A 14,067-nucleotide genomic window follows, 5' to 3' on the forward strand; every position below is an offset into this window, starting at 1 on the left:
TAAAAAACATGTTAAGGTTAAAAATGCTTACGCTCTACAAGTTGAAAAATGTGAAAAATTGTCTAGTGAGCTAAGCACTTGCCGTGAGATTATTGACAACCTTAGAAATGAAAATGCTAGTTTAAATGCTAAGGATGATTCACATGTGTGTGATGTTTCAATTCCCAATCTTAGAGATGATAATGTTGATTTGCTTGCTAAGATTGATGAATTGAATGTATCTCTTGCTAGCCTTAGATTAGAGAATGAAAATTTAATTGCTAAGGCTAAAGATTTTGATGTTTGCAAAGTTACAATTTCCGATCTTAGAGATAAGAATGATATACTTCGTGCTAAGATTGTTGAACTTAATTCTTGCAAACCATCTACATCTACCATTGAGCATGTCACTATTTGCACTAGATGTAGAGATGTTGATATTAATGCTATTTATGATCACATGTCCTTAATTAAACAACAAAATGATCATATAGCAAAACTAGATGCTAAAATTGCCGAGCATAACTTGGAAAATGAAAAATTTAAATTTGCTAGAAGTATGCTCTATAATGGGAGACGCCCTGGCATTAAGAATGGCATTGGCTACCAAAGGGGAGACAATGTCAAACTTAATGTCCCTCCTAAGAACTTGTCTAACTTTGTTAAGGGCAAGGCTCCCATGCCTCAGGATAACGAGGGTTACATTTTGTACCCTGCCGGTTATCCTGAGAGCAAAATTAGGAGAACTCATTCTAGGAAGTCTCACTCTGGCCCTAACCATGCTTTTATGTATAAGGGTGAGACATCTAGCTCTAGGCAACCAACCCATGCTAAGTTGCCTAGAAAGAAAACACTTAATGCATCAAATGAACATAGCATTTCATTTAAGACTTTTGATGCATCATATGTTTTGACGAACAAATCCGGCAAGGTCGTTGCCAAGTTTGTTGGGGGCAAACACAAGGGCTCCAAGACTTGTGTTTGGGTACCCAAAGTTCTTGTTTCTAATGCCAAAGGACCCAAAACAGTTTGGGTACCTAAAGTCAAGAACTAAATCTGTTTTGTAGGTTTATGCATCCGGAGGCTCAAGTTGGATACTCGATAGCGGGTGCACAAACCACATGACAGGGGAGAAAAAGATGTTCTCCTCATATGAGAAAAACCAAGATCCCCAACGAACTATCACATTCGGGGATGGAAATCAAGGTTTGGTCAAAGGACTGGGTAAAATTGCTATATCACCTGACCATACTATTTCCAATGTTTTTCTTGTTAATTCATTAGATTACAATTTGCTTTCTGTTTCCCAATTATGTCAAATGGGCTACAACTGTCTTTTTACTGATACAGGTGTCACTGTCTTTAGAAGAAGTGATGATTCAATAGCATTTAAGGGTGTGTTAGAGGGTCAGCTATACTTAGTAGATTTTGATAGAGCTGAACTCGACACATGCTTAATTGCTAAGACTAACATGGGTTGGCTCTGGCACCGCCGACTAGCCCATGTTGGGATGAAGAATCTTCATAAGCTTCTAAAGGGAGAGCACATTTTAGGATTAACAAATGTTCATTTTAAGAAAGACAGGATTTGTAGCGCATGCCAAGCAGGGAAGCAAGTTGGAATCCATCATCCACACAAGAACATCATGACGACCGACAGGCCGCTTGAGCTACTCCAGATGGATCTATTCGGCCTGATTGCTTACATAAGCATCGGCGGGAGTAAGTATTGTCTTGTAATAGTGGATGATTATTCTCGCTTCACTTGGGTATTCTTTTTACAGGAAAAATCTCAAACCCAAGAAACCTTAAAGGGATTCTTAAGACGGGCTCAAAATGAGTTCGGCTTAAGGATCAAGAAAATAAGAAGCGACAACGGGACGGAGTTCAAGAACTCTCAAATTGAAGGCTTTCTTGAGGAAGAGGGCATCAAGCATGAGTTCTCTTCTCCCTACACCCCTCAACAAAATGGTGTAGTGGAGAGGAAGAATCGAACTCTTTTGGACATGACAAGAACCATGCTTGATGAGTACAAGACTTCGGATCGGTTTTGGGCCGAGGCGGTCAACACCGCTTGCTACGCCATCAACCGGTTATATCTTCACCGAATCCTCAAGAAGACATCATATGAACTCCTAACCGGTAAAAAGCCCAACATTTCATACTTTAGAGTTTTTGGTAGCAAATGCTTTATTCTTGTTAAAAGAGGTAGAAAATCTAAATTTGCTCCTAAAACTGTAGAAGGCTTTTTACTTGGTTATGACTCAAACACAAGGGCATATAGGGTCTTTAACAAGTCCACTGGACTAGTTGAAGTCTCATGTGACGTTGTGTTTGATGAAACTAACGGCTCTCAAGTAGAGCAAGTTGATCTTGATGAGATAGGTGATGAAGAGGCTCCGTGCATCGCGCTAAGGAACATGTCCATCGGGGATGTGTGTCCTAAGGAATCCGAAGAACCTCCAAAAGCACAAGATCAACCATCCTCCTCCACGCAAGCATCTCCACCAACTCAAAATGAGGATGAGGCTCAAGTTGATAAAGTAGAAGATCAAGCAAATGAGCCACCTCAAGACGATGGCAATGACCAAGGGGGAGATGCAAATAAGGAAGACAAGGAGGATGAGGAACAAAGGCCGCCACACCCAAGAGTCCACCAAGCAATACAACGAGATCACCCCGTCGACACCATCCTCGGCGACATTCATAAGGGGGTAACTACTCGATCTCGTGTTGCCCATTTTTGTGAGCATTACTCTTTCGTTTCCTCTATTGAGCCACACAGGATAGAGGAAGCACTTCAAGATTCGGATTGGGTGGCGGCGATGCAAGAGGAGCTCAACAATTTCACGAGGAACGAGGTATGGCATTTAGTTCCACGTCCTAACCAAAATGTTGTAGGAACCAAATGGGTCTTCTGCAACAAGCAAGATGAGCATGGTGTGGTGACAAGGAACAAAGCTCGACTCGTAGCCAAAGGGTATTCACAAGTCGAAGGTTTGGATTTCGGTGAAACCTATGCACCCGTAGCTAGGCTTGAGTCAATTCGCATATTATTGGCCTATGCTACTTACCATGGCTTTAAGCTTTATCAAATGGACGTGAAAAGTGCCTTCCTCAATGGACCAATCAAGGAAGAGGTCTATGTTGAGCAACCTCCCGGCTTTGAAGACAGTGAGTATCCTAATCATGTCTATAGGCTCTCTAAGGCGCTTTATGGGCTCAAGCAAGCCCCAAGAGCATGGTATGAATGCCTTAGAGACTTCCTTATCGCTAATGGCTTCAAAGTCGGCAAGGCCGATCCTACTCTATTCACTAAAACTCTTGACAATGATTTGTTTGTATGCCAAATTTATGTTGATGATATCATATTTGGGTCTACTAACGAATCTACATGTGAGGAATTTAGTAGGATCATGACACAGAAATTTGAGATGTCTATGATGGGGGAGTTGAAGTATTTCTTAGGATTTCAAGTGAAGCAACTCCAAGAGGGCACCTTCCTTAGCCAAACGAAGTATACTCAAGATATTCTAAGCAAGTTTGGGATGAAGGATGCCAAGCCCATCAAAACACCCATGGGAACCAATGGGCATCTCGACCTCGACACGGGAGGTAAGTCCGTGGATCAAAAGGTATACCGGTCGATGATTGGTTCGTTGCTTTATTTATGTGCATCTCGACCGGATATTATGCTTTCCGTTTGCATGTGTGCAAGATTCCAATCCGACCCTAAGGAATCCCACCTTACGGCCGTAAAACGAATCTTGAGATATTTGGCTTATACTCCTAAGTTTGGGCTTTGGTACCCTCGGGGATCCACATTTGATTTAATTGGTTATTCCGATGCCGATTGGGCGGGGTGTAAGATTAATAGGAAGAGCACATCGGGGACTTGCCAGTTCTTGGGAAGATTCTTGGTGTCATGGGCTTCAAAGAAGCAAAATTCGGTTGCTCTTTCCACCGCCGAAGCCGAGTACATTGCCGCAGGCCATTGTTGCGCCCAATTGCTTTGGATGAGGCAAACCCTGCGGGACTACGGTTACAAATTAACCAAAGTCCCTTTGCTATGTGATAATGAGAGTGCAATCAAAATGGCCGACAATCCCGTCGAGCATAGCCGCACTAAGCACATAGCCATCCGGTATCATTTTCTTAGGGATCACCAACAAAAGGGAGATATCGAGATTTCTTACATTAGCACTAAAGATCAATTAGCCGATATCTTTACAAAGCCTCTTGATGAACAAACTTTTACCAAACTTAGGCATGAGCTCAATATTCTTGATTCACGCAATTTCTTTTGCTAGATTGCACACGTAGCTCATTTATATACCTTTGATCATATCTCTTTCATATGCTATGACTAATGTGCTTTTCAAGTCTATTTCACACCAAGTCATAGGTGTATTGAAAGGAAATTGGAGTCTTCGGCGAAGACAAAGGCTTCCACTCCGTAACTCATCCTTCGCCGTCGCTCCAAGCTTCTCTCCATCTTTAGGGGGAGAGTTCAAAGCAAAAGGACTTCGTCTTTGGGGGAGAAAGTAAGCCCAAAGCAAGAGGACTTCGTCTTTGGTATAATCTTCACTCATTCAGTTATGACCAAAGGAGGAGAAAGGAATTCTAAGGGCTCTAATAACTCCGTTTTTGGCGATTCATGCCAAAGGGGGAGAGAGTATGAGCCCAAAGCAAAAGGACTTCGTCTTTGGGGGAGAAAGTAAGCCCAAAGCAAGAGGACTTCGTCTTTGGTATAATCTTCACTCATTCAGTTATGACCAAAGGAGGAGAAAGGAATTCTAAGGGCTCTAATAACTCCGTTTTTGGCGATTCATGCCAAAGGGGGAGAGAGTATGAGCCCAAAGCAAAAGGACCGCACCACCACCAATTTCAAAAACTTAGTGTTTTCCAAGAGTATTTATCATTGGTATCCTATTGTGTTCAAAAGGGGGAGAAAGTAGTATTTCAAAAATAATATATCAAAACCCTCTTGAACACTAAGAGGAGGATCTCATTTAGGGGGAGTTTTGTTTAGTCAAAGGAAAAACATTTGAAACAAGGGGAGAAAATTTCAAATCTTGAAAATGCTTTGCAAAATCCTATTCATTTACCTTTGACCATTTGCAAAAGAACTTTGAAAAGGATTTACAAAAGAGTTTGCAAAAACAAAATATGTGGTGCAAGCGTGGTCCAAAATGTTAAATAAGAAAGAAACAATCCATGCATATCTTGTAAGTAGTTATATTGGCTCAATTCCAAGCAATCTTTACACTTACATTATGCAAACTAGTTCAATTATGCACTTCTATATTTGCTTTGGTTTGTGTTGGCATCAATCACCAAAAAGGGGGAGATTGAAAGGGAATTAGGCTTACACCTAGTTCCTAAATAATTTTGGTGGTTGAATTGCCCAACACAAATCTTTGGACTAACTAGTTTGCTGTAGTGTATAAGTTATACAGGTGTAAAAGGTTCACACTCAGCCAATAAAAAGACCAAGTTTTGGATTCAACAAAGGAGCAAAGGGGCAACCGAAGGCACCCCTGGTCTGGCGCACCGGACTGTCCGGTGTGCCACCGGACATGTCCGGTGCACCAAGGGGACTCAGACTCAAACTCGCCACCTTCGGGAATTTCCAGAGGCACTCGCGCTATAATTCACCGGACTGTCCGGTGTACACCGGACAGTGTCCGGTGCGCCAAGGGGGAGCGGCCTCAGGAACTTGCCAGCTTCGGGAAACTCCATCGGCCAGTTCACTATAATTCACCGGACTGTCCGGTGTACACCGGACTGTCCGGTGCGACTCCGGAGCAACGGCTACCTCCGCGCCAACGGCTCTCTGCCGCGCAATTAATGCGCGCTCTGCGCGCGCAGAAGTCAGGCGCGCCCATACTGGCACACCGGACAAGGAACAGTGCATGTCCGGTGTGCACCGGACACCCAGGCGGGCCCACAAGTCAGAAGCTCCAACGGTCAGAATCCAACGGCAGTGAGGACGTGGCAGGGGGCACCGGACTGTCCGGTGTGCACCGGACTGTCCGGTGCGCCATCGAGCAGTCAGCCTCCCAACGGCCACATTTGGTGGTTGGGGCTATAAATACCCCAACCACCCCACCATTCATTGCATTCAAGTTCTCTACTTCCCAACTATTACAAGAGCTCTAGCATTCAATTCTAGACACACCAAAGAGATCAAATCCTCTCCATATCCCACACAACGCCCTAGTGATTAGAGAGAGAGATTTGCTTGTGTTCTTTCGAGCTCTTGCGCTTGGATTGCTTCCTCCTTTCTTGATTCTTTCTTGTGATCAAACACTCACTTGTAATTGAGGCAAGAGGCACCAATTGTGTGGTGGCCCTTGCGGGAAGTTTGATTCCCAAGTGATTTGAGAAGAGAAGCTCACTCGGTCCGAGGGACCGATTGAGAGAGGGAAGGGTTGAAAGAGACCCGGCCTTTGTGGCCTCCTCAACGGGGAGTAGGTTTGCAAAAACCGAACCTCAGTAAAACAAATCCGCGTGTCACACTCTTCATTTGTTTGCGATTTGTTTTGCTCCCTCTCTCGCGGACTCGTTTATATTTCTAACGCTAACCCGACTTGTAGTTGTGTTTATATTTGTAAATTTCAGTTTCGCCCTATTCACCCCCCCTCTAGGCGACTATCAAGAACAAGGAATGAGAATATCAAAACAGGGAATGGTGGCAGAACATGGGAATGAGTTGTGCGGGGAGGGGGAATCGAAAAGGCAGAACAAGGAATGATAATAACAGAACAGAGAATGGTGGCAGAATACGGAATGACCATTTATGTTTTTTTAATTTTAGCTAGACGTGGGTTGTACGGGAGAATGAGAACGGGCTTTGCGGTGAGGGGGGTGAGAAATGCAAAATAAAAAGTAGCAATATTAGAACAGGAATGGTGATAGAACATGAGAATAGGCTGTACGGGAAGGGAGGAATCGGAAAGACAGAATAATAAATGAAAATGGTAGAACAGAGAATGGTGGCAGGACACGGAATGCCATGATAACTTTACGGGCTTAATAAGTAACGGAGATGATATCAACGAGGGCAATGGTACCACTCAAATGGTAGCCCTTTACAATGTTTTTTGCGGTACGAACGATGGAAGGGGACCCTTTTGCTAGTGGAGGGAATGGTGGCAGAGAAGGCATTAATTTGATGATATATTTGTTTCTTCGTGACATGCATTTTTCGGGTTCTTGACTATGTTTCATGATTATCTGGTTCGTTTGTTTCATTTGACGAACTACGTCGCTACGTTTTCATTTGTTTTTATGTGACGAGATGTTTGTATAGTTTGAGATATGCCGGTGCTGTTTTTCTTAATAAAAAAAGCATGTGTGTGTTGATTGGGGTCATGCTAATTCTTCCACATGTAATGGTGCTTAGAGCTAAAGTGTGAATAATTTATAATGTTAACATGGTGTTATCAATTTGAATCCAACGGGGATTAAATAAATTTTGTCTATTTCGATCTCAGTGAAAACTAAAATATCTTCGTCCCGTCCGTTAAATTCAACAACGATGTGAACTCGGGCCATCGATAGGTCAGCAAGATCGACTGACCGTGAGGGGATTCAGACGGCCCACATGTAGATTTAGACCACAGACCGGATGACCAACCATTGTCGACGGCCCAAAATCCCCGTGCCATTCTGCCGGGCTGGCCCAATGTCACATTCCTTTCGGGCGGCCATCCGCCTTTCCTCATCTATTTCTCCCTCTTTCTCTCTCTCTCTCTCTTGATTGAGGGCTCCGCGTCATTTCTGAAAGGTGATCAAAGCATCGCGTTGCCATGCCGTGTGGGTCTGTGCGATGACTTGCATGGACCCGTTACGTAACGCATGCATGAATGCATGATGCATCCGCACCAGAGAACCGCAGCGGCACGGGAGTCAATGCGGGCCATTTGACTTGACGAAAGCGCCGGACTGAGCTCTCGACGCTGCAGTAGTAGTACGACGCATGGGCCTGCGCTCACACACAGCTCGTCAAGCATGAAGCTATAGATAGGCTCAAGCGATGGCCTCGTCCCGGGCCGAGCGATAGCCTCGTCCGTCCCGGACAGCAAGTCAGAAACGAGCGCGAACATCCCCAGAAACCCAAGGACGGAGCTGGGGTACGTGTACAGACATGGAAAACGACCGTGTGCTCGATCGATCACTCAACCAGGCCGGCAACAAGCTAGAGAGCCAAGGAGCACACACTTGTGTCCTCTAAACCAAACCTGCGCCGCGCAAAGCCCGACCTAACGCGGTTTACGGAAACCACACGGCGATCGAGCTGGCGAGCGCCGGTGACTTTCTGCAACAGCGCTTTCATTTTTGCAGCCGCTGCGGTTCACTGCCGCGCGAACAACCTCGAGGAGGAGGACGACTGTCCGAGAGCGAGGGCCGTCGCTGTGCCGTGGATTCCTTTCCTGGGACGGCAAGGACTCGTCGCACGGACTAGCATGGCAGCAGAACGAGTTCCCCTCCTCGTAAAAGTCAGTAACAGTTCTAGGCGTCAGCAGTCGTTCCATGGGTCGACGATGGAAGCAGAAGGCCGAGGCTTCCGTCACTTATCGTCACTTTGTCAGGGCCAGATATTGTAGTTCTTCCAGATGGCACTGCCTAGACTGGGCCAATAGGATTCATTTACAAATTATTTTATACCTAGTAGCTAGCCAGCTAGGATTCATTTACAAAAGTCTTTGTCACTTTTTGATACGTGTGTCTATACGACATATGACATGACAAGCTGCTGCTGCAGTGCCGTCATGTGGTATAGACAGAACGCCACGACTCCGCTCTCTGTTTGGATAACATGGTAGGTAAGACCACCGGCGGCCAACCAGCACAGCGGTTTAATCTGTTCGACCGCTCTACGTCATCTTGTTTTTGTTTTTCCAAGCCCCGAACCCTTGTTTTCCACTGAATGGTTCTATCACGACAGAGATAGTCCCTGAACCATCACAGAAAGAAAATGCTGTTAACCCGCCCGACCAGCTTGGAAAATAACGGGAACAGGTTGGTTGAAGCAGCCGCCAGCCAATGCTTTAGGTTTCCTGTTGTGCATGTTTATCCGGGCGTTGTCAATTCGTATATCGCCGCCGTTTGACAGACAGACAGACAGAACAATGCCATCAGCGCCAAATCCACGGCAAAGAGCTCTACGGAATCGCACTCTCCATGATTAGCCTGAACGTTGTTCGCGCACTTCTCGCTCCGCGCTCGCTTCCGCGGCTTGCCAAATGTCTTGTTCGTCTCCCCACACTCCACTTGTCCTCGTCCAGAGCTCTCGGAGGAGGGGATCTCCGGGCCCCCAGCAGGCCAGCACGACGGAACAGAACGATTTTTCTTCGTTGTGGTGGGACGGGCCACGCGGCCCAAAAGCACGCCTCGGACCCGCGCGGGATGGCGTCGTGCTCGTGCCGTGCCGTCACGCCTGGTTGATGTGTCGCTTCTGCGCCGTCGCCGCATACCGTTGCAGGATAAGTCCTGTGAACCTGTGGTGCGGTCGTTCACGGCTTCGCGGCGGCGGCGGCGCGCGCTCCCTGCTCGCAGGAGATGTGACGGGAGGCGAAGCGTTTTTTTTTTTTTTTTTTTGTAACGTGTCGAGTTGGTGAGCGGTGAGCCGTCCCGTCACGCCGCCGTGGCAAGCTTTTCGGCGGCGCGTGCTATGGTCTATGGAAGATTGGAAGCGGAGAATCATGGTGTCACCGGTGGGGAAGTGGAGGCAGTTCCGGGTGGGTGGGTACACGGACCAATCCCGCCTACGCCACGTCACGTCACGGCGTAGCTACTGGGATAGATATGGAAGTGCGTGAAAGCCTCGATCCAACTGACCAGCTCGCGCTGTCCCCCCGATCCAACTGTCCAGCTCGCGCGTGTCCGCACGGATGAGACTGAATTGACATTGACGGCATGGTGGTGGACACGACACAAGTGGGCGGGGCGGAGCGGAACGGAAAGCCTGCGCCAACTTGCTGTAGAGCTCGTGGCGGCGGCAAGGACGCAAGGTGATCATCGGAGGACATAGAGTTTGGAACTTGGAAGCGTGAGCTTCGTGCGTGCCAATCAATGATCCGCAAGCCGCGACCGCGAACGAGGGAAAAGGCGGTTTGGTAGGTTTAGGTAGGGGGACTTGTCCGCGAAGTTACAGGTAACGAGAACTGTCGTTGCCACAAGTATCTCGCCACGCCACGGGGACGGGCGTGGAAAAAACGTAGTACCTGGCAAGATGAAATCGGCGACTGACAAGCAACCTGTGTGGTCCGGTAACTATCGTTGCTGCAACAAGTCATACATGTAAATCGGCGATCGACTGACACATGCGCGGAACTCCACGGCAACTATCGTTGCTGCGACAAGTCATACATGTAAACGCCTGTCTTTCTAAGTTCCAACCAACAAAAAAAACCCGAATGACACAGATGTAAATGCTCGTCTTCGGCTAAATTACTTTGCAAACAGAGAAACCGGATGATTAGAAAGAAAGTTCGTGGTACGTTCCACCTGGAGAGTTTACATTCGTGGTACGTACGTGGCATGAACACACATATATAGACTATACTAGAGTCTGGGAAAATCATCTACCTGACTGGTGGGTGAGCTCCGCCCGCTGTCAGCACGCAGCAGCGAGGTACGACAAAACACGATGGCCGGTGCACCGGATTCTGAATAACAAGATGGGCGGGGGACCCGTTAACCAACCCTCTCTTTTTTTTCAGGTGCCGCGATGAAAGAGAAAACCCTCACATGGACATGGACCTTCGGGGTACATACATAAATACCCAGCATTCTCTAGTCTGTAAGCACTGTGCGGTACTACTACGTGACACGGACCAAAATGTCAAAGACTTTGAAAAATCGCTGGCGCGAGCGTTGATTAGGCCAAAAAAAAAAGTTTTAAGCCCTGGTACCCATCGATGTGCACGTCGGACACTTACCCGCAACCGCAAGAAACTCTGCTCGTCCACGGTCTGACGAGAGGATAAAGAACTTTTATACTCCGGCGGTTTCCAGGCTGACAGGTGACAAGTGGTACATGGAAAGCTCCAAAGTAAAAGGAAGATCCCGATGGGATGGGGGGTGGCTCATCTCCTTTTCCCTGGGGAAATTTTTCATCCTAGACGCTGAGCTCTAGCCAACAGCTCGGAACGGCGGTTGCGGTTATACTGCGGGCAGAGTGGCCACTTGCACGCGTGTCCATCTCGCTATCTCTGTACAGTACGTGTGAATGCAGCTTCGCTAGGGACAATCCTATGGTTGGAGGGGTTTATTGTTCGTTCCTATTATATCACTACTCGGCCAGTATTAGAAAATGACTGGAAACGTGGAGGATTACATGGAATCCAGCGAGCGGGGCGGCCGCCGGCGCTGATCTTTGTTTGCGCTTTTACTCGTGTTCCCACTGTCGTTTTTACTAGTCGACCTACCTGGGTTGGGTTGGTTGGCTAACTACCACTACGGCACCCACCATGTTCACGCCTTCATCCAATGCTTCTTTCGTTGGCGTCACTCTCACGGTTAAACAGCAACGAAAAAACCCTTTTTTCCCCAGAAAAACAAGGCCATGTCATGTCAGTTTCTGCAAAATTCTCCGTTGCCTAATCCACGTTATAGCTTCGTGCTTTTCGTAGTTCTCCTGGGAGCACCCAGATTTTTTTTAAAAAAAATCGCGTACCTACCAACCAACAGGACGGATTCTCAGGTCTCAGCACTACTACTATATGTCTAAATCCCATCCCATCCCATCCCACCCCATCCAGGGCTTGTTCGGTTAGCTTCCAATCCACATGGATTGAGTGAGATTGGGTGGGTTTAAATCCCAACTAAGTCAAACTCTTTCTTAATTTTTTTCAATCTCATCCAATCCATGGGTAACGGGATTAACCGAACAAGACCCCACATGGGTGACATGGCACGAATGTCACGCCGGGCCGCCCGAATCGAGTGCGCAAGATCACACGGTGCGCCCAAGCGACGAACCGTGCAATTAACCCTAAAAAGGAAAACGGAAATAAGAAATAGATCGGTTTTGAAGCGAGGGGAACACGAGAAATGATGCTATGCTCTCAATCTCTCATCATCCATCCACATCAGTCATCATCTCCATTAGAAACTCTGTTCTGTGGTTGTTTTTACAGGTTTGCTTCTGCCGGCCTACTGTGATCGACGACGCCTGCCTTATATGTACTGGCCCTCCTCGAGCGGCCGGAGAAACCGGAACCCCGCCGCCGCCGGCGAGGGGGACTTGCAGCTACAGGCCTCCCCGCTGCGGACACCGAGGTGGTAGCACAGGCAGATGGTCGTCGTCCGCTGCTGCTGCTGCTGCTGCGACGTGGGCGTCGACGCGGCGGCCGCCGGCGTCTTGGGCGGCGAGCACGGCGGGCCCACGGACAGGTCCAGGTTGAGGTCGGGGCACCGCGGCGCGTGGTCGGCGCTCCCGCCGCCGCTGCTGTGGCCGCCGTCCTCCGACGGCGCCGGGCGCGCGAACAGCACGGTGGGCGGGCGCGCGGGCGACGGGAGGCCGGCGGTGAGGGCGGCGGCGGCGCTCAGCGGGCGGTGCGTCTGCGGGTCGATGCCGCGGGTCAGCAGCTTGCGCTTGATGTGCGTGTTCCAGTAGTTCTTGATCTCGTTGTCCGTGCGCCCCGGCAGCTGCCCCGCGATGAGCGACCACCTGCGCGCGACGGGCCGGCCGACGATGGGAAAATGATTGAGTCGAGGAGGAGGGAAATAATGGTACCGGCGGGCGGGCGGCGAACTGAGACTGAGTGCTTACTTGTTGCCGAGCAGGGCGTGGAGCTTGATGATGACCTCGTCGTCGTCGTCCGTGAAGTTGCCGCGCTTGAGGTCCGGGCGGAGGTAGTTCATCCAGCGAAGCCGGCAGCTCTTGCCGCAGCGGAGGAGGCCGGCGGCCTTGGGCAGCGAGCGCCAGCACCCCTCGCCGTGCGCCTTGATGTAGGCGATCAGGCGCTGGTCCTCTTCCTTGGTCCACGCGCCCTTGTTCGTGTGCGCCTTCTCGCAGCACGGGGACCTGCCCATCCTATGCCTGCCGCTGCTCGCCTTAGGGCGCAGGTGTTTCTTGGCGGCCGCCACTGAGCTCTATCTACTCTAGTCGGTCGATGTTGCCTGGGGCTTCGATTGGTTGTTTATTGTAACAAAGAAGAGGGGAGACGGAAACGGAAGAAGATATGGCAGGCCAGGGAGGGAGGCGCATATATATGGCAGTGGCAGTGCGTGTGCGTGCTAGACTCGCATGCCTTGCCTTGCGCTTGCTTGATCCGCCGGCGCCGGCCCCGCCCGTGTGCCGTGTGCGTTCCTTGCGCTTGCGGCCGATGGGTCGTATGGGTAGCGTGGTGAGTGGCTAAAAAGGCGAGTGTTTCTTTCCAAGGAAATTACACTTTAGATGCGCATTAGTTCATTACCAAATTCAGGGTTCGCTCTATATTTCAGCCACCTTTTAGATGCGCTACTCCTCCTACCGGCCTAGTACGTAGGTAGCAGTGAGGCCAATCTGTCCATCATCCTCGGTGGAGTAGTTTCCTAGGTACGCAACAACTCCTATTACACTTGTACCAGCACTAGCTTCTCTTTTCAAGCTTTACCTCTCCCGCTAGTAGAGATAGATTTTTTTTTTCTTCTTCATCTGGTGGTTAGTGAACCCAGCAGAGCAGCCATAAGCTCGGCGCGGAAGGACCAGTTCATGATGATTCAAGAAGGAAAAAAAAGGCCGACACGAGAAGGCGGGGAATGAGTTTGGTACTTGTTTCCAAAATCTGGTGGAGCAACCGCCACCACCGATTGGCTAGCTACCCCATGAGCTGTTGCATGTGCTCGTAGCGTTTCGTCATGTATGGCTATGGCCTCGTCTCTCCGGTGGTGGACCCGGGAGCCAATAATTTAGTAGTAGGCCTGACCTGATTAGGTAGTTCGCGCGCCAGGAAAGCCGTGTAGATTGAGGAGTTTGATAGCGTTGGTGGGCTCGGATCGCCTAAACCAGAGAGGGCCACGGGCCAGCGTGCGCCTCCGGATCAAAACGAACATGCCCCCCTTTACGTTGGGAACAGCTCTGGGTCCCCGGCA

At 48.9% G+C, this 14,067-nt stretch overlaps 1 protein-coding gene across 1 annotated transcript; it reads right to left on the minus strand.

Moving 5' to 3' along the window:
- Window positions 1–11,991: 11,991 nt before the first annotated feature.
- On the minus strand, window positions 11,992–13,299 carry LOC541754 (myb-related protein 308). The gene is made up of 2 exons (XM_008658794.4): window positions 12,764–13,299; window positions 11,992–12,661 (listed from the first exon to the last, which is right to left on the minus strand). Exons 1-2 carry the CDS (start codon window positions 13,024–13,026, stop codon window positions 12,169–12,171), a joined length of 756 nt encoding a protein of 251 aa, XP_008657016.1. The 5' UTR covers window positions 13,027–13,299; the 3' UTR covers window positions 11,992–12,168.
- Between the last annotated feature and the right edge of the window lie 768 nt (window positions 13,300–14,067).

Source organism: Zea mays, chromosome 8, assembly GCF_902167145.1.
Source record: "Zea mays cultivar B73 chromosome 8, Zm-B73-REFERENCE-NAM-5.0, whole genome shotgun sequence".
Taxonomy (NCBI): domain Eukaryota; kingdom Viridiplantae; phylum Streptophyta; class Magnoliopsida; order Poales; family Poaceae; genus Zea; species Zea mays.

What these genes read in the sequence shown, in the direction of transcription:
- LOC541754 (XM_008658794.4), bottom strand. Translation starts at nt 13,026, where the DNA reads ATGGGCAGGTCCCCGTGCTGCGAGAAGGCGCACACGAACAAGGGCGCG. An exon ending in CACGCCCTGCTCGGCAACAA is followed by an intron (nt 12,662 to 12,763) that starts GTAAGCACTCAG and finishes CGTCGCGCGCAG; the next exon opens with GTGGTCGCTCATCGCGGGGC.